A 20,011-nucleotide genomic window follows, 5' to 3' on the forward strand; every position below is an offset into this window, starting at 1 on the left:
AGGTGGCTTTTCACTACAAGGAAAACCAACCCAGTGAGTAAAACAACCAAAGTTTATCATCTAACTTCTCCCTGGGCCTCTGCTGTGCCGTCCGCCAAGGTGGCCCCGTCCTGAGCCAGTTCGCCGTCTGCTGGGCAGGGAGCCACTGCCTGCAGCGGCCAGGGCTGCGGCTGCCCGCCCCCTGCCCGTGTGGAAGAGTGCGTCTCTCCTGCAGGCCGTCCCTTTAGCCTGACCTGGCCGATGGATCCCTGTTGCTGCTCTTCTCCTGGCCCCCGGGGGAATTTCACACCTCGAATGTTAGAGTCTGGGTCCCTGAACTCGTCACCATCAAGAGGCAGGAGAGACCAGCGGGGGTCTTCCTAGTCGGATCCAGAGACGAAGGTGAAGTTCATTTCTGCTCATCTGCATGGGCAGCTGGTGGGGAGCAGGGTGGGGGGAGGACGAGCTGTTAATAAACACCTGAGTGGCGTCGGGGTTCTGGTGGGAAGGAGAAGGGGGGTGTGGACGTGGGACGAGTGGCCAGCCGTGCGCATCAGCAGAGCAGGGCCGTATGATAGGACCCTGCGCCGGTGGAATGGTGTCCAGCGTGGGAGTCACTAGTCACCTGTGCCTGCCGAGCGCGGGAAATGTGGCTGGTGTGCCGGAGGGGCGGAGTTTCCACTTCATTAAATGTGAACGAACGTCAGTGCAAACAGCCACAGGAGCCCAGAGACCCCGGGCAGTGCAGACGTGGAGAATAACTTCTTGGTTGTAAGAAAGACAGGACAGGAGAGAGAGGAGAGGATGCAGGTGTGGGGGAAGGCAGGTGTATGTATCTCCACGGTCTGACGCTGGGTATCAACCCCCAGCACGTACTGGTTTAAAATAACCCCTATTTTACTCGTTTGAGATTCTGCGATCGGGGTTGAGGCTGCGGGGGGCAGGGTTCCTGTTGCTCTGGCTGGTGATTGCTTGTGTGGCTTCGCTCAGCTGGGGTGCTCCAGCAGCGGGGGCCCACATCTGGCCCGGGGACACTTCTGCCACATTGTCCGCCGGGCAGGTCAGAGGCCTGGCCCTGTGCTGGGATTCACGTGGGGCAGGGAGCCGGTCGCTGGCGGGAGGCCAGAGCTCGCGTTGTCTGTTCAACAGCAGGGCGTGCAGGCACGCGAGCGAGACCTCCCGGATTTTAGGTGCTCGCTCCCTTTATTAGGGACATCGGCCTTACTGAGACATAATCCACGTGCCGCACAGCCCATCCACTTAAAGCGTTCAAGCCGCCGGTTTCTAGGACATTCCCAGAGCTTCGCCACCAACCCCACAATCGACGTGGGAAACTTCCGTTACTACGGTAGCCCCGGACCCCAGACCCCGTCACCCCACCGTGCGCCCGGCAGCGCTGTGGGCTCCAGGGGGCGTGGAGAGGAACAGAACGGACGGGCCTGCCCCCTATACCGGTGGGGACCACGGACAAGCTGGGGAGACGAAGGAATGAACAGAAACCACGACGGTCCCCTGGAGAAAGTGCAGCGGGGGGTAATGGGTCGACTTCAGATGGGCCGGTAGAAAAAAGAAAAAGGTCATGCCCCTGAGTCGTCAGCGCCCCGGACGTGACGTAGAGGGGAGCGGGGCGCCGGCGCCAGGCAGGGAAACAGGCTCCGGGCTCCGCAGGTTCTAGGCGCGCGGTTCTCAGTGGCGGCGACTTGGCCGCTCAGCGGCCACGGGGGCGGGGAGGTCCGGGGGCACGTATGGTTGTGACAACTGAGGAGCTGGGGTGCGAGTGGCATTTAGCGGGGCGCAGAGGCCAGCACGGCGCCCGCGCCCCAGAAGCAGCTGCCCGCGTGGCCGCGAGCGCAGACCCGGACCCCGTCCTCCAGCAGGAGCGCCAGGAGGGGGCGCAGGGGCGGCGGTGGGACAGGCGGATCCCCAGGCCGCCGCAAACGGTCCGCGTTTTCCCGGGCGGGGCTTTGGGGCCTCGGAGAGCCCGGCTCCGAACCCGCCAGCCCTGCGCCGGGTTTGCTCGCGCCTCCGCCTGCTCGTCCCAAGTACTGCTGAACAGATGGCCCCGCCCTGGCCAGCTTCCGGGGCGACACCGGAAGTTCCCGGCGGGCTGCGCGGCAACGAGCCCGGCCAATGAGAACGCTCGAGAGGCGGGCCGAGGCGGCCGGCGGGGCCGGTCTCGCGAGAAGGGCCGCGGCCGAGCGGCGGAGCGGACCGGCGGGTTCATGGAGGGCACGGACGGGTGCGCGGGGGAGCGGGCGCCGCTGCTGGGCGCGCGGCGCGCGGCGTTCGAGGGCCGGCGGCTGGCCTGCGCCGCGGTGCTGCTGACGGAGCTGCTGGAGCGCGCCGCCTTCTACGGCGTCACGGCCAACCTGGTGCTGTTCCTGAACGGCGCGCCCTTCGGCTGGGAGGGCGCGCAGGCCAGCCAGGCGCTGCTGCTCTTCATGGGCCTTACCTACCTGGTGTCGCCTTTCGGCGGCTGGCTGGCCGACGCGCGGCTCGGCCGGGCGCGCGCCATCCTGCTCAGCCTGGCGCTCTACCTGCTCGGCATGTTGGCTTTCCCGTTGCTGGCCGCGCCCAGCACGCGCGCCGCGCTCTGCGGGACCCCGCGCCCCACGCGCGTCCTCAACTGCTCGGCGCCTTCCTGCCTGGATCCGCCCGCCCGCTACTGCGCGCCCGCCGCGCTCGGGGCGCTCGCCGTGGTCGGTCTAGGCGTGGGCGCTGTCAAGGCCAACATCACGCCCTTCGGCGCCGACCAGGTGAGCGCAGGTGCGGCCGGCGGGGGGCGCGGACGCGCGGAGGCCCGGAGGACAGGCTGTGGGAGAGGGGCGGAGGAGGGGTCCGCACGGACGGGGCGCGCGGGTGGGCTGCGAGGGGGAGCTGCGCGTAGCTGCGGCCTCTTTCCTAGGAAGTGCCATTTGGGAGTGCTGGCGAGGGTGGCCGCAGGTGGTGGGACCGCCTTTCTACAGAGGGGTCCTTTGAGCGGACACCTGCAGAATACCATCCATCGGTAAGAGCGAACGCCCGGTGGCCTGGAAGAGAGGAAGCCCTTGTTGCTATTGTGCCTACAGTAGCAACCATGTTGCAACGCATAAGTGTATCAAATCAACACCTCTACATCTTTAAACTTACACAAGTTTACTTGTCAAATGTATTTTTTTTTAAAGTGGGAATAGGGTGATAGGGCTGGTCCCCGCAGGGCGTGCTTACAAGCTTGAGGTCTGTGTTCAGTCCACGCCTGTGTGGGTTCTGTCAGGGAGTGAGTGATCTGATCTGATTTGAGCTTCTAACAGATTTGGCCTCTGCTGCCCAGGGGCCTGGCAGCTGTGGCCTGCCAGCCAAATCTGGCTACTTCCTGTTTGGGGGAAGAAGAATAAGACTGGGTCTTGAACGTTTAAATGGTAGGGGAAAAAAGTGAGTATTTTGTGACAATGAAAGTTTTGAAGCTCGGACTTCAGCCTCCACGGACAAAGCCTTATTGGAACAGTCCGGCCCGGCTGTCGGAGGGGTCGCTGTCCCGGCGCAACAGCAGGTTCAGTTGTTGTGACACACTGTCGGTCTCTCGAAACCTGACATGTTTCTTCCCTTCCCCTTCCCAGAAAGAGCTTGCAGAGGCCCAGTGTTGAGACTAGGCTGTGTGGGAGGTGAGGACCACAGGGAACCTGGTAGGAGGCTGACCCTGGCCAGGTGAGAGAGAGGCGTGGCCAGGTTGTAGGAGGGGCTAGGACAGGTTAGGGCGGAGGGTGAGCAGCAGGGAAGAAGAAACCCAGGTTTTGTGCTGAGTGACCCTGTGCTTGATCGCATTCACAGAGGGCTTGCTCTGCACCAGGCCCCGTGCTGGGCATTATTCGTCCACAAGCCGCCGCTTTACACACGAGGAAGTGTGAGGCCTGAGAGCTTAGCTCCCTCGCTCCGAGTGACACAGCCAGTTTGCGACCGAGCCAGGACCCCAGAGCCTGCGCTGCAGAGCTGAGCTGTAACCACACCTGCACGCGCTCTCCGTCACAGGAAGGCGACACGTTATAATGGGGGGGGGGGCTGGGTCTCAAGGCCCAGGCTTGTGGCTCTGGCCTCAGGGGCCAGCAGCGAGGGCACAGAGCTGGTGCGCCATCGCTGTCTGTTGCTAAAGGCCCGGTCCCATGACGGCAGTGTGTCTCACGTACACACCCCTTGCGGCTCTGAGGGCTCCTCCCACGCTGTCTTGTGCCAGCCTGCCAGTGCCTGGTTCACTGTCGTGGGGCCTGTCTGGCGAGAAACAGAGGGCCTGGCCTCGAAGTTAGTGCCCCCAGTAGGCACCATGAGAGACGGACGGCTCCCTAGAAGCCCGGACGGCCCTGCAGAGGGGACCGAGTGCGCAGGAGGACTCGCCCTCTCGCTGTGTAACTGAGAGTGGGCACTGACAAGAGAGGCGGGCCCTCCTGCAAGACGGCCGGCCCGCCGCTTCAGCTCGCCACTGTCGAGGGCACAGGGCCCAGCCGGACTGATGGCCAGCTGCCTCGTGAGCGGGGGGCCAGAGCCCAGGTTTTCTAAAAGCACGTTTATTGGGCACTTGGGATAATTTGATCACGGACCGTGTTGGATAAAACCGTCCATGTGAAGGTCCCTCGGTGTGGGGGTAGTGTTCTGGTCCTGCGAGGGGAGGGCCTGGGTGTGAGGAGAGTCATGGGGGCATCTTCGGGGGTAAATGCGATGCTTCGACTTGCTTTTGCACCATTGAGCCTCCAAGAGTGTTGCACATGCGTGTGGAAAGGACGGACTACGGGTGTGAGAGAGTGGCGTAGGAGTGTGTGTCATCACTGTTCTTTCAACTTTTCTACCAGTTTAAAAACGTTTTAATGAACAGTTAAAAGAGGTTTTTATCAAGAGGTGTTCTGCATGGACAAAGCAAAATGGGGCCCATGCACAGGATGGGGTGGGACTCAGCCGCGAGCAGGAGCGAGGTTCCGACACCGGCTGCAGCGTGGAGGACCCTCGAGAAGGTGACGCTGAGTGAGAGATGCCAGATGCAGAGGCCACACAGCACGTGGTTCCACGGGTGTGCGCTGTGCGGAGCAGACCGGGGCTGGGTGGGGGGGGACTGTGCAGACTGGGGGTTCTGGCGCTGGCCAGGGGCTGGTGAGTGCAGAAGGACCCGGCTCCCTGCGGGTGGGGGGGCCCATGGCTCTGGGAACAGACGAGAGTGCTGTCATGCGCACCGAGGAGCGGCTGTCCTTGCGTGTCACAGCTGTGCAGAGCCTCCCAGCAGGAAGGAGTCGGTGCCCTTGCCCTGTGCGGGGTCTGGAGGGCATCTCAGAGGCTCCCCCACGGTCAGCCATTCTTCACAGATGGACTGAGGACTCGAAATAGTGACCTGAACAAAGGAAAACTGGTTTTACCAGTGAAGAGCAAATGAAACGGTTTTTTGTGAAACATTTTTCTGTGACTTTAAAAAGTCACACTCTTGTGCATTTTAGGGAAAGTTTCCAGATCAGCCAGCTGACTCACTGCGCGTGATTCCAGTCTGTTCCTGCAGTCCTGTGAATTGATGGCTGTGGTTTCTTCCCAGCCGCCACAGGGGGGGTGTGCCTGCCCTCGCTGGGGGGCAGGGGTGGCGACGTCACAGGACGGCACCCAGCGAGGGCTGCGGGCTCGTCTCCCCCCCCCCCCCCCACCCTGGGCTGCAGGGCGGGAGGCTGTGACTCACGGTTTGTAGGAGCCAGCTTCCCCTTTGTTACCCACTGTTACTGGGGTGCGCTTATTTAGGGCCTTAGTTACAGGCTCAGGTTTCTCAAGTAATTTTTGGCGAATCGCACTTGAAAGTTGAAATATCTGGCTGGGTAGCTCAGTTGGTTAGAGCGTCATTCTGATGCACCAAGGTGGCAGGTTCGATCCGCAGTCGGGCACATACAAGAACCAACCAATGAATGCACCAGTAAGTGCAACAGCACGTTGCTGTTTCTCTCTCTTTCTCCCTCCTCCTCTAAAATCAATAAAGTAAAATTAAGAAGATACGTAAGTTGACTGGCAGGTTTGCACAGGACCTGAGGGTGAGGGGAATCTTGAAGTTGGGAGCTCGCTAGGTGGTGCCCACTCGCGCTCTGTCCAACGTGGCTGTCGGGTGTGGTGGGGCGGCCCCCCCGCATTTCAGTGAGATGTGACTTCGTCTGCAGTGATTTTAAGCCCCACTCCCCACAAAAAATTACTTGTTTTCACATCTTCAGTTGTGTCTTCTCTGTAACCATTTCTCTGCCTGCAGTTTTCCTTACTTCTGGTCCGTCTGCAGGGTGGCTGACTCTCTGAGTCGAGCTTAGCACATTGAAACGCACCCCATCCCCATGGAGAGCTGTCCGCCTCAGAGTTCTGGGAACCCCCATGCACACCGTTACCTCGGGGGTTGCCCAGACCCGGAGGGGACTTCCGCTCTGAAACGTGTTTCTTTCAGGTTGAGACAGTGGCTACTTTATAATTATTTGTAGCACTTGCCAGCACTGTAAAAAATACAGGCCAAAGTATTGTATCGAGTAATAGGACTGCTTAAAAGCTGCTTTTTTGGGTATTACAATTGGTTGCTAGAGCCCCGTCACAAACCTCCTTTGTTATGTAGAAGAAGCGTTTGTAATGAGAGCCAGAATTCAGGTGTGTCCTAGAACAGAAGCTGTCCGACCTCTCAGGATGCTTAACGTGAGGACAAGATGGAAGGGCCTGCGTGAGACAGCAGCCTGGACAGGCCCTGTGTGCGGTCCAGCCCTGGCCTCTGGCTGTGACGCTGGCTGGGGCAGACCGTGCAGGCACGGGGCCCGTCCCTGGGGTGTCGTGTGGACGTGGGGCCCGGGCAGGAAGGGAGCGGTGGGACCTGCCCTGCGTGGACGGGCCGGCACTGGAACTCTGTTGAGTCAGTGGTCCCGTGGAGCGTGCCTACGTCTGTCCGAGCTCAGGAGGCGGGGTTCTGGAGTCTTGCTGGAGTCCCTCCTGTCAGCGTCTCTGGTCCCAGTGCCAGCCCTGCCAACCTAGAAGCAGCCATGGTTCTAGTGTCAGTCCGTGATTTCCTCTTCGCTCAGACACATGGAGCCGCGGGCAGGATCACCCCGGAGAGCGGACTACCGGGCAGACTCCCGGGCCTGGGCCCCGCGGAGACGAGCGGGCAGGCCTGGGACGTGGGCCCGGGAGCCGGGTTCGTATGGGCGGTCTGGCGGCCCCCCGCCCCCGCCCCCCCCCCAGGCAGGCAGTCTGCAGCTGGTGGCTGACTCCCCAGCGTTTGCTGGACGTAGGCGTAGCCGAGGGGAACTCGGCCCCGGCTGTGTGGTGACCAGGAGTGTGGGGCATGCTTTTCTCGTGAGGCCTGCGAAGGGCCTGTACTTTGTGTGGCCCTGCCGACAGCAGCGGCTCTGTGAATGCACGGTTTAACACGTGAAAACATGTGTGTTCCATCTTCAGAGAGGGTCGCACTGTGCTGTGTCTTCCTCCTGTGCCCTCCAGGTTAAGGATCGGGGCCCCGAGGCCACGCGGAGGTTCTTCAACTGGTTCTACTGGAGCATCAACCTGGGCGCCATCATCTCGCTGGGAGGCATCGCCTACACCCAGCAGAACGTGAGCTTCGTGGCCGGCTACATCGTGCCCACCGTCTGCATCGGCGTCGCCTTCCTGCTCTTCCTCTGCGGCCAGAGCGTTTTCATCAGCAAGCCCCCCGACGGCAGTGCCTTCACCGACGTGTTCAGGATCCTGGCCTATGCGTGCCGCCCTCAGAAGCGCACTGGAGAAGATGCTCGTGGGGGGTGAGTGCTCGGGGCCCCAGCACGCAGGGACCCGCCCGACAGGGCCGGCCAGGCGCTGCAGTCGGACACCCGCTCACCTGTCACGTGCTCGCCGTGTGCCAGGCACGGGCTGAGTGGTGGCACTGCCCCCTGTGCTGAACCTCGCAGCAGCGTGAGGAGGCGGGCGGGGTGTCGCCTCCACCTGATCGACTGACCTGTGGCCCGCCCGGAGCGCGTGCTTTTCATTTCTGATCTGCACGTAAGCTTTGCTGTGGGTGCTGAGGGTGGCCGCCGGCCGCTGCGTTAGGGGGAGGCAGGAAAGACAGGAATCCGGGGGACCCCTGGGGGCAGATCTGTGCTGCACGCTTCTCTCACGTTAAAGAGCCCTGGCGGCCCGTCCGTGTGGTGGGAAACGCAGCAGGCGCCCCTGTTGTAGCCCCTCCCTGTGCCCCCACTGCGTGTTGCTGCTTCTCACGGTGGGTGGCACCTTTCCCAGCATCCTACAGCTGGCCGGTGGCAGAAGGACGCAGCAGTCGGAGGGAGCTGCGGGGAGAGCAGCCCGTCCCATCGGCACGGAACCTCCTGGTGTGAGCTCTGAAAGCCCCCGTCCCGGGGAAGTCCTGTGGCCCAGGCACAGGGGGACAGACGGGACAGCCACCCCGCGTGCAGATTCACACAGGAAAGTTAGGAACTTCGCCCAAGAAGAGTCCGCAGAATCTTTTCCTTTGGCTATTTGTTGAAGTATAATTTGCATGTAGTAAAATGCACCCCTCTCGGGCACACAGTTTCAGGGCGTGTGACAAGTTCCTTCCATTGTGTCACCACAGTGTGGTCAGGGCCTTGCATGTGTCATCAGTCCAGGGAAGTCCCGGGGACTTGTTTAGTCAGCCCCCGCAGGGAGGGTTCTGGTCAAGGTCGGCATTCCTGGGGCGGGGGGTGGGGGGTCCCTGAGCCCGAGTTGGCGGCTCAGCCATGTTCTGCAGGCGGGCCCCACATCTGCCTCCTCGGGCTGGTCTGTGTGTATCCGATTTTGTCCTTGGAGTCACAACAATGGCCGTGTCCTCCCCTGGGGCAGACTGGAAGCTGAAATGAAGCGGCCTTTGTGGCTCTGCTCCGCGCCCTGCTTGGCACCCCCGGCTGCCCGGCGGTCCAGGCTATCCCGGCTGACCTGCAGTTCTTAGTCAGCGTGGCTGTCCAACGCGGCCGTCAGAGCCCCCAGTAGGAGCCCGCTGAGTCCTTTGCAGCCCGGCCAGGGCTGGCTGCCGTGCGGGAAAGCTGGGCTTGCCTCTGGCAGTGGATTCTGCAGATGGAATGCCATTTGTGTGCCTCGTCCTTTGGTGGAGCCCCTCGCCGTGGCACTGGTGGTGTGGCTGGTGCCTGGCAGACCTTCCGTGAGAGGACACCATGGCCCCGCGGGCATTTCGGGGTTTCACGCACAACGACGCTGGGGAGAGGGAGGGTCTGGCCATTGCTCCCCTTCGGGTCTGACTGTGGAGGCCTTCTCTGGTGCACTGCGATGGAGTGGCCCGGCCCAGCCTGAGAAAAGCCAGTGGCCCGGAGGGTTCCCAGATGCACCCCCCTTACACACGGGGCCGCTCATCGGGCCCGGCAGGTTTCCTTCTGGTCTGGGGCTCCGTGTGGACGACGACTTAGTGCTGAGTTGGAGCGAGCAGTCCGGTCGGCTGCCTGCCCAGTGTGGACGTCGGCGTCCCGGGAGAGTGCGTGCGTGGGTGCGTGTGGCGCCTGTGCCCTTGTCTGCGTCCTGTGCTGCTGGGAACCTGGGAACTGCGGCTCTGGGAGAGACCCTTGGGTGCAGCAGAGTGAGACACTGGAGTTGTGGGTGGATGAGCCAGTGACCTGTGTGAGCCGCGCTCAGTGAGAATGGTTTTGTCACGTGACGCCATATGTCGGGAAAGCAGGCGGGCAGGATGATGTAGCAGGCGTGGCCATGGCCGCGTGAGGTGGGAGGGGCTCTGCATGCCCCTCTGTGGCTGCGCCTCCCCCCAGTGAGAGCAGCGACGAACGCTCGCACGGGAAGTGGGAGTGACGCCTTGGGGTTGAGGGCTCCACCTCACGCTCTTCCCTGACTGCTTCTAGGAGACACGAAGCCCCGGGAGGGCAGGAGTCCCCGCTGGTCGCCATGCTTGCGGCCCCCGGTGCCCTGCACAGCGGGACTGGGCACAGAGTGGACGCTCAGTAAAACTTAGTTTTTCTGTCCAAGGTAGGATGGGACGTTGAGTGACGGTTTTCAGTGTTCAGCCGACTCTGAAGGCTCACATTTAAAACGACTCCGTTCCAGGATGAAACGATTGAGACAGCTGGTAACTCAGCTGCGGGGCAGCAGCTCGCAGACTCGGAAGCAGGCAGCTGCTGCCTAGTCAGTTCCCCAGATGGGAAGTGGTCTTAACGGTGACTAGGTATCTCCTGCTTTTTCTGGCTTTGAAGGCTACCATGCATTTAAAACAATTTTTTTTTTTCTGTTTTGCCCCTGAGGACCATAGAGCGTGCCCTTATGTTAGTGTCTCGGAGCTAGAGAGGGTCCCAGCACCAGCCGCTGGGACCCGGTCATTTCATAAAGATTGAAACAGACCCAGGGCAGGCGGGTGAGCGAAGCTGTTCGTATAGGAGCCGGGACGGGAGGCCTGAGCTGAGGGTGACACCTGAGGGCTGGCACACAGGGGCAGCTGGTGTCCCGCCCAGATGGGGCCTCAGCTCTCTGGCAAGGACTCAGAGCCCCGCCCAGCTCAGCTGTGCTGCCTGGACCACTCCTTGCCCTCTCTGTGCCCTGGCTTCCCCCAGTGCAGGGGGCTAGCAGGAGCAGCCTGGGCCGCCCAGGGCGGGTCCCTGTCCTCTCTGCACTTCCTCACAGCGGGAGGTGCCACTGCGCCCGCCGGGGCAGCTCTCGGACACGCAGTGACTGCGGCAAACGCACCCGCGCGGTGGTCCATTCGTCACCGCGTTTGGCGGCCAGGCCTCGCCGTGAGATGAAGCCCCTGGTGGACAGCCCAGACAGAGCAGTGCAGAGTGGCCGGTGTGAGCGGTGTCAGGACGGAGCGGCCGCAGCTCGCTCGGGGCGGGAGCCGCTGTGGCCCTTGGCCAGCTGCCCGGGTCAGGAGCAGCCTCGGCGGCTGTGCGTCCTGTTCGCAGGCGCGCGGTGATGCTGAAGCGGGTTCAGAACAGCCAGCCGCCCCACCTGCAGAGTTAGGGTGTGACCGAGGACCCGCTCTCCGGCGGGAAGAAAACTAACTGCTTCATTTTGTCTCCCGAAGTGAAGGCAGTGGAGGCTTTCCGCACTCTTCTAAACACAGTCTGTTTGGTTCATGTAAGATGTCTCGTGGAGGGCCCTTCACGGAAGACAAAGTGGAGGACGTGCGAGCTCTGGTCAAGGTCGTCCCCGTGTTCTTGGCTCTGATCCCGTACTGGACAGTGTACTTTCAAGTGAGTGGCAGCAGCGGGCCCCTTGTCCCCTGCAGGTGCCAGCCCAGCGCGGGGCTCGGCCGTCCCTGGAGTCGGGGCTCCGAGGGTCTTTCCCCTGGGACTCTCGGCTCACAATCTGGGTTTTAGGTACCAACTCATTTTTGCCGATTGAAGTGTTTTGAAATCGTTTCCAAGAGGAAGCTAGGAGTGGGTCCCCTGGTGTTTCTCCAGGCCCCACCTCCCCTGCTGAGGTCTCGTTGGGGAACTCTTAGTTCTTTTTCCAGCTGGGTCCCCAGGCGGATTCCTGCCGACCAGATAACAGACTCGCCTGTTTTCCACCCGAGCACTGAGCATGTGGCTACAGAGTAGCGGCCCCACCTGCTGCCCGTGTTCGCAGGCCGAGCCGTGACCGTCGCCAGTAACGATGCCGCTTCTCACACGCAGATGCAGACCACGTATGTCCTGCAGAGTCTTCACCTGCGGATCCCAGAGATCGCCAGCATCACGGCCGCCACGCACACGGTGAGGGCGGGGCGGTGGTCTGAGGTGGGCGCCCCGCTTCCTGTGACGTGAGGGTCCCTCCTGCCCGTCCCGGTGGCTGCCTCAGAGACGGGAGCAGTCAGCACGACGGACAGCATGTGTGTCGATGTGGGGGTTCCACCTCTTTGACAGACTGTCCCCCGTCCTCGTGCCGTGTCCGGGCGTCCAGTTGATGAGTGCGTGGTCTGACCCGAGTCTTTGTCCCCTTAGAGTGCGGATCCCCTAGAGATAAGTCCCCTCGGCTCCGCTGTCTTAAACTGCGATCTTTCCCCGAGGAGGTTAGACCTTGCAGAGACGCCCTGGGAGCCAGCTTCCCCCACAGCTGGACGTCAGCCCCTCCGTGTCCGCTCGCCACAGGGTGACCGCTGCCATGCTTGTCGCCCACAGTTCCCGGCCGCCTGGCTCACCATGTTCGACGCTCTGCTCATCCTGCTGCTGGTCCCGCTCAAGGACAAGCTGGTGGACCCCGCCCTGCGGAGGCGCGGCCTGCTGCCGTCCTCCCTGAAGAGGATCGCCGTGGGCATGTTCTTCGTCATGTGCTCTGCCTTCGCTGCCGGTGAGGGGCTGTTTCCGTCTCCCTCCTGCTCAAACTGCCCAGCAGCGGCCGCGGGCCTCTGGAGCGTGGAGCGGCCGTCGTGCCTGGGTGTCCGGGAAGCGCGGCCTCCACAGGGCGCACGTGGCCACTTCAGCCCGAGCGCGGCTCATCCTTCCGCTCCATCGTCTGCCGTTTCGGTTCTCGGAAGTGTTTTTCGTCTGTTTAGGAAAACCAGGGCCGTGCACTGGGAAGAGGCAGGACGGAGTCCGAGGAGGCTTGTTCCCGCCTTGGTGCTGCAGGTTCAGATGGGGGGCAGGGGTGCGTGCTTCTCACGCACGGCTGAGAACCCCACCTGGGGGCTCCTAGCGCCAGGTCTGTCCACGGCCTCAGGGGGACCCCCCGCGCTCGCCACAGAGAGGTCCATGTGTGTTTTCTGGGGGAGGCGGGTCTCCTCGGACCCGGGTTCAGGCCCAGCCTCCACCCCCGCAGTAGGATGTGAAGGACCGATGCCTCAGTAGCCTGTCACCAGTGAGGGTAGGGAGCCCTTTGCCCTGTTGGGGGCGCATCCTGTTTTCGTAATTCCCACAGTCTGGAGTCTTGGTTGAAACGTCTCCGCGACAAAGCGGTGGTATTGTGGACTTTCTCAGCCTGCTTGGATCCCTACCCTCATGAATCTTTGAAAGTTACTGAACCATAAGACAGCTTTGTGTTGGAGCAGAAGAAAAGCCGGCATTCCTGAGTCAGTGCTCCTCAGGGATTTCGCGTCCCTCCCCGCTGAGGCGGGATCCAGCTCGCTGCTGCGTCATCTCCCATTGCGGGAGTGAGTGCCGTGGCGGAGTGCTCAGCAGATGCACAGAAACGGGTCCCGGGGCCAGGTGGTCTGTGTTCCAGGGGCTGGGACGCTTCGGGGACTGATACGTGCTCTCTCGATAGCATGGGTAATGAGAGGCTGCGTCTGCGGTGGCACTGTGTGCCCCGGGTTGTCCTGGGCCAACAGGAGAGGCGGCCGCAGGAATCGGCCCTGGGAATCGGCAGTCCACAGGGCCGTCTGGAGGCGCAGCCGAGGTGTGGAGATGGCGTCTGTCTGGCCTCCCCTGAGTGCCTGCTCTGGGCCCCTCCTGGGTTGGGCGGCCCTCTCTCGGCACTAGGACCCCGCTGGACACAGGCCAGGCTGGAAGCCCTGCCCTCTGCCTGTGGGAGAGGGGTGTGCTCGGTCGCCGGGTGTCTCTAGTAGGTTCTCTGCTGGGCTCCTTCACACCGCCTGCCCTCCCAGCCTCACCAGTGGCGAGGCGAGCTCTGTGGCCGATCACGAGGGTGTTCCCAGACCCTCCGAGGGCAGCGCTGACTTCTGTCTCTGTGACCCGCGGCGCATGGGTGCGCATGAGGGACAGCTTTGTCCCAACGTGGGTTTTCAGTCGTGTTTAGGTGCCCCCTGATTCACCAGCCACTCTGCTCTTGGACAGCCTGTGTGGCGTGCCCCGTTTTCCAGCCGCCTTTTCTTTCCCGTGTCGACACACGGGTGGTTATTAGCCAGAACCTTACCTCATCTTACTCGTGTTTTTTCCCACTTTAGAGTTTCCTCTTGAACTTCATTCAGAGAGGCTTGCACAGTCTCACGCATCTCTCCACTTCGGTCCTGTGTGGTCTACGCTAAGTTTGCTTCCCACTCCTTTGTGCTTTCCTGGTCTCGCGTGGATGAGGCTCTTAAAGTTCCGAGTGTCAGGGACTTGTTTTCAGAAGGTTGCTGCCACCGCGAGCTGTGAACCGCACCGTCCACTGTGGCCCCTGGGCTTGGGACGCCTGCTCGCGACGGTGCGGAGTGTCTGGCCTTCCTTCAGTGTGCCGAGCGTTGCTGGGGGAAAAGAACGCTGACTTTTGCTCAGGCTTCTTGCTTCACTTTCCAAGAGCATTCATGTCCCGACCCCCCGTCCGCACTGCTCAGGTTTTTAATTCATGTTAACTTCCTGCTGTTGGACAAGGTTGGAGTTTCAGAAATGACCCCGTGTGTTAAGGGCTCTGCTGAAACCTGGGCTCCATCCAGCACGCGTGTTGTCTGTCTGCAGACATCTGTCCTGCTTCGGGGACGGGGCCACGGAGCTCCGTGGAGGTGTCAGCCAGCCCACTGTTGCCAGGGCAGGGGACACCCCACAGGCCTTGTCCCCCGTCTGCTGCCCAGAAGCTGTAGGTCTTCGCCCAGAAACCCAGATGAGGAGCCCCTGGCCTCTGAGGTGGAACTCAGCAGCTTGCTGGGTTTCACCGAAGCCGCTGGTGGAGATAAAAATAGGCTGTGGAGTCGGTCCCCCGCGTTTCCTTCCTCCTTCCTGCTTCCTGCACATGTGCGCCCTGCTCTCAGTGGGCGTGGCGACCCCGCGTGTCAGGGCTTGGCTGTTGTCTGTGTTTCCAAGTGAAGGGTCGAGATAGTAGTCTCCTCCTGTTGTGCCAGCGTCGTGCGGTTGTCTGCCTCGTTTCTGGGGAAACTCCTCTTCTTTCCCTCCTTCCCTGAGTGGTAGTGGGAACCGTGCATGGGACGCGTGTGCCCGTCACGGCACTTTGCCAGGTCCCCACCTGGTCCTTTGCTCTCTCCTCTTTGCTTGGACCGCTTCTCGACGTGGGGCTGGGGCCCAGGTTCCAGAGTCATCTCCTCGCCCCTGCTCACCATGCCGGCCCCTTCCCGCCCCAGGGTTTGAAAGGAATGTGCTGGTTCCTGTCCTCCCTCACGCGGCTCTGATGCCCTGCGCTTCTGTACGCACAGTAGGTCCGGGGTCTCAGACACACTGGTCAGCATCGCTGACCCGAGACCTCGGGCCCACAGACCGCCCCCTTTAACATTCGGGCGGTCACGTTGGGTTTCGTGAAGAGCAGCTGCGTCTGCCCCAGCTGGTTTCCCACGCCCTCTCTGTCACTCCCGACAGGTGAGGCGTCACTCACAGGGTCTCGTGCTGTGGAGGCTGAGGCCGCCCTCACCGGTCGTAGCGGCTGGGTCGGCTCATACCCCTCGGCACGTGGGATGGAGTCTCAGAGCGAGCTGCCTGCCGCAGAGGGCGTGGTGCTCAGCTCTCTGTCACTGCGCTGTGTCGCTCCTTCCTCCCTGCTGTTTATTTAGTTTTAGAGAGAGGGGAAGGGAGGGAGAAAGAGAAGGTGTGGTTGCCTCTTGTGTGCCTCCCACTGGGGACCTGGTCCGCAACCCAGGCACGTGCCCTGGCTGGGAATAGAACCGGCGACCCTTTGGTTCACAGGCTAGCACTCAGTCCACTAAGGCACACCAGCCAGGGCTCCCTACTCCCCTTTTTAAATAAACAAAAATTGTGCAGGTGAGCATCGAGATATTTGAGGATTCGAGTAAACACACTGAGCATCTGTTTTAGAGACGCCAGATGAGGTGTGTGTGGCGTGACCTGTATTTCAGTGGCCCACTGAGGGACCGAGAGCCGGATAGCCCCGAGATTGGGGCCTCTGGGGGAGCTGTGTCCTCAGACATCGTCCTTTTCTTGAAACAAAGTTTACTTTTTAGTGACAGTTGACACCCAGTGCCATATCAGTTCCGGGACACAGCATAGTGACCAGACACACACCTTACGGAGTCACCTGCTGGCGAGCCTGGCGCCCGCCCAGCACCGCGCAGAGTTAGGCAACGGTGCTGACTGTGGGCCTCGCGTGGGTTCTCGGGACGCTCCCCGAACAGCCTGCAGCCGACGTCTTGTTCTTTGGTTTAATGGCAAAGCATAAAGGGCAGCTGCTCTTGTGAATTCCAGGGATCTTGGAGAGCAAACGGCTGGACCTCGTGAAGGAGAAGACCATCAACCAGACCATCGGGAAGGTCGTGTACTTCGCAGCCGACTTGCCCATATGGTGGCAGGTGCCCCAGTACGTGCTCATCGGCGTCAGCGAGATATTCGCAAGCATAGCAGGCGAGTGTTGGGGCTGAGGCGTCGGGGCCAATGGAGCAACAAAGCCGTGGCGTGTCCGTGCCCGGTGGCTCAGCTGGGTGGGAGGCAGTGCCGCACGCCTGTTTGGGGCGGGCGCAGTGGCTCAGTGCAGAGCTGGGAAGGAGACAGAAGTGCTGGCCGAGATTCCCCTTCTGTGGCCTGAAAACTGCGTCCCAGAAACATCGGCACCGTGTCCCTCTTCCACCTCGAGGGCGTGTAGGAGGGAGGCGAGGCAGAGGAGACCCCGCGGCGGCCGGCTCCTGTGGGTCTGGTGTCTAGCACCAACTCCACGGCCCGTCTGCCCCTCGGTCGCCCTCCTGAGGGTGCAGACCTGTCCCCGCCTGGAGGTGGGGCTCAGACCCCACAGGCAGCGGCCTGGGCTTTGCTCTCACGGGCTGCTCTGTCCCTAGAGAACCTGAGCTGCTCGGGGAGCACGAGTGACCTGGGTGACGGGCTGGCGAGGGTGCCATCGCCCCATGGCCCTCCCCTGGGGACACACTGTGGCCCTCCGTGTGCCTGTTGAGCCTGTTAGGCTGACCTCTCAGGAGGTCCCCGTTCTCGTGTGCCTGCTCTGTGGTCTGACTCCCGTTCGTTAAGACGAGAGGAAAAGCTGCTCTCGACTATCCTTTCCATAAAGAGCAGGGGGTTCTCGAGCTCACAGGTGTCCCTATTTGAGAGCTAGGACGTGGCTCCCCATGTCACTGCGGTTTTGGGACTCGTCACGTGAAGGTCGTGCGCGCAGCCCTGTTGGGCAGGGGGCCGGCCACCACTGCTCACAGACACGCACCCTCCCCGCAGGCTTGGAGTTCGCGTACGCAGCCGCGCCCAAGTCCATGCAGAGCGCCATCATGGGCTTGTTCTTCTTCTTCTCCGGCGTCGGGTCCTTCGTGGGCTCGGGCCTGCTGGCGCTGGTGTCCCTGAAGGCCATCGGCTGGATGAGCAACCACACGGACTTTGGTAAGGATGGCGTCCGTTTTTCAGAAAGGGACAGGGGGTGAGGCGGCCCCTGGGCTCAGGCGGTGCTGAGCGCTGAGTGGGGGGTGGGTGTCAGGCTGGGCCTTCTGGGCTCAGCCGCTCCTAACACGCAGCGGCCTCTGCTGCCACGGCCTGGGGACGTTGATGAGCAGGCTGCCTTCCTGCAGCGTCACACTGGGCCCTGTATTTACTCTGCTCCCTGTTTTTTTCCTGGCCTCACATTGTCATTTTCTGCTGTTGAGGAAACCGAGAGGGCGGAGGCTGCCCTCCCCCAGTAAGCGAGCGTTTCTGCTGATCAGTCGTGCCCGGGTTTCACAGCTGACACTCGTAGGTGGCAGCATCTGGGGCGTTAAAGAGTCACAAAGATGAGTTTTCTGTTTCCAGATTCACGCTGGTTTTAAGTGGGCCCGGGAGAGTGGGTTTCTTCCCTGTTTTTACGCGTCGACTGCATCCACGCCGTGTGGCGTCTGCCTGTGTGCAGCCCCATAGACGCAACTGAGAGGGTGTCCCCCCCCCCCCCCCCCCCGTCCCTCCCTCAGCTGTCAGCTGCACCCCAGGCCTCTCCGTAAATGCAGGGACCCCCTGAAAGAGCTGGCGGCAGGGACATGGCCTGAAAGCAGCCTGGCAGGAAGCGTGCGCCCTGTCGGGGGCCTGCTGCTGGGCAGGAGCACAGGGGGGAGGTGTCTGCCCCCCGCGGTCTGGGCCAGGAGGCCGGCCAGCAGTGTTTGGAGGTGGACCGGAGCACTCTGGCTGTCCCGCGAGTCTCCTCTCCCTCCCCTGCTCAGCGGCCCTGTCAGCCCGGCCTGGTGCCCCAAGGCATGGACAGGGCTGTGTCATGGCGGTCTTGGGGCGGGCACTGCGGGGATGCAGCCCCTCGTCAGCCAGACGAGACGATGGAGTCGGGGGAGGGGGCCCTGGTCCGGACGGCCGGCTCCTGGTGCCTTCCGCCGTGGTTTCGGGAGCAGGTGCTTGTGCGTTTGGGATTACAGTTGTGTGGTTTTTTCCTTCATGGCCACAGGTGAGGGTCAGCCCGAGTGCAGGAGGGGCCGAGGTGAAGCAGAGAGTCTTCCCGACTGTCTGTGAGCGCCGCTCACGGCCCTTTTCTCCCTGCTCTCCCCCCTTAGGCAACATCAACGGCTGCCACCTCAACTACTACTTCTTCCTCCTGGCGGCCGTGCAGGGGGCCACACTGCTGCTCTTCCTCGTCGTCTCCGTGAGGTATGACCGGCAGCGCGCGCGGGCCAGTGGGGCAGCGACGCCCACCGGCAGGAGGGCCTGACGTCCCGGAGACGGGCGTTCCGGGAGGCACTGGCGGCGTGCTGAGTCCGGCCGGGGCTGAGCCCCCGACAGCTGGGCGGCATCTTCTCCTGCGACGGGCCAGGCAGAGAGCGTCTTCCTGGGAGCGTCTCGTGCTGAGTGGGGGTGCAGCAGCGTGTCCCTCCTGTCCCTGCTCGTCTGTCCATCTGCAGCTGGCTCTGATGAGGCCTGCCCGGCCACTGCACGCGTGTTCACGGACATCTTCGTGTCTCACACACGTTAGCCTCGTCCCCGTGCAGCCGTGTGCTCCGACTGGTTTTCTTTCTGATTAACAAGCATCTGCTTCTACTGAGACGGGAGGGTTTCAGGAGGGCGGCATGCAGTGGACGCCGCACGGACCTGGCCAGGCCGCGCGCTGGTGTCTGCGGCGAGCCGGCGCCGAGTGTTTACCCGCTGCTTGAAGTGTGCTTTGTTTTTAAACCTTCGACACTGCCTTTTCCTTTCAGTACGTGAGGACGTAAGTCAAGACATACGTACGTCTGTGTGTCGTGCCTCAAGCTGCAAAACAGGTTGCAGAGGGTTTTCAGCCTTGCCCGCGTCCTTGCGTGTGATTCCGTGTTGGGAGCTGAGACTGGGGGCGGGGCAGGGAGCTGTAAGGAAAGACCCTTTTGAACAAAATCGATGTAATTGTTAAATGTGAACTTGAACTGTTTGCTTAGGCGTTGCCGTTTGTATAGTTATTTTACATATAGGTCAGGGTTCTGATTTTGTTAAATAAAAACTATTCTTTACTTGCCACTGATTTTTGGTATAAACTTACTATTAAAAACACCTCAAATTGAGACCCATTAACTGGTTCCCTTCGTGGTCTGTCCCCAGCTACCGTTTGGTGTTTGCGTGGGGCCCGTGAGCCGAGGTGTGGCGGGTGTAGCGATTCCTGAGTCACCTGTTCACGGAGCTCCCAGTAAAACCCCCCCTCCTGGCACGGCTCTGACTCTCCAAGTAGCGATTCTGAAGCCGGCTCTGTATGGAAGTATAGAATTACGTCAGGAGAAGACAAACAAAAAACCCCGAGTCTTCCTTCTTTCCTTTTTTTTTGGTAATACGAAGTAGAGAAAAGCCACAGAAAACTACAAGGCACTCTCAACCGGCAGGGTTTGGCTTCCCTGAAAACCTGTCGCCAGCTCAGAGGGGCGTGGTGTGTGTTTGCTTTAAACAACACAGCAAAAAAGGTTGAAAAGCCCCAGAAATGCACTAACCACCAGGGGTAAGTGTCTGCCCTTAGGGCGTGCTGCAGTGGGCCCACCCAGGCTCTGAAAGTAGGGCTTCTCCCTGAGGAATTAGCCAGGGGTGGGGGGGTGAGGAGGAGGAGATGGGGTGACGAGAAGCCTGCCGCGCCCCCTTGTGCAGGTTGTGGTGCTGACGCCCAGCCACCCTGCCTGGGTGCCCCGCCCCCTTACCTGGGGGCCTGCCTTGGGGCTGGGTCCTGGGTGCTGGGCGCATCATATGTGAGAGACAATCCATCAGTGGACCCTCGCACACCCGCCACTGGAAACCTGGCCCGCAACCCAGGCACGCACCCTACCTGGGAATCGAACTGGTGACTTCTGGGTTTGCAGGCGAGCACTCAGTCAGCTGAGCCACACCAGCCAGGG

At 61.6% G+C, this 20,011-nt stretch overlaps 1 protein-coding gene across 2 annotated transcripts; it reads left to right on the top strand.

Annotated features, from left to right (window-relative positions):
- The first annotated feature begins 1,579 nt into the window (after nt 1-1,579).
- Nucleotides 1,580-19,204, top strand: SLC15A4 (solute carrier family 15 member 4). 2 transcript variants are annotated; one of them, XM_053927779.2, is made up of 9 exons: nt 1,580-2,735; nt 7,432-7,727; nt 8,203-8,293; nt 11,034-11,144; nt 11,568-11,645; nt 12,051-12,219; nt 15,951-16,106; nt 16,923-17,081; nt 18,224-19,204. In XM_053927779.2, exons 1-9 carry the CDS (start codon nt 1,725-1,727, stop codon nt 18,376-18,378), a joined length of 2,226 nt encoding a protein of 741 aa, XP_053783754.1. In that variant the 5' UTR covers nt 1,580-1,724; the 3' UTR covers nt 18,379-19,204. The 2 variants fall into 2 exon arrangements, with proteins under 2 accessions (XP_053783754.1, XP_053783755.1); XM_053927780.2 differs by lacking the exon at nt 8,203-8,293 and having other exon boundaries at nt 1,589-2,735; nt 10,976-11,144.
- Nucleotides 19,205-20,011: the final 807 nt, after the last annotated feature.

The sequence above is a fragment of the Desmodus rotundus genome, chromosome 7, assembly GCF_022682495.2.
Source record: "Desmodus rotundus isolate HL8 chromosome 7, HLdesRot8A.1, whole genome shotgun sequence".
NCBI lineage: Eukaryota > Metazoa > Chordata > Mammalia > Chiroptera > Phyllostomidae > Desmodus > Desmodus rotundus.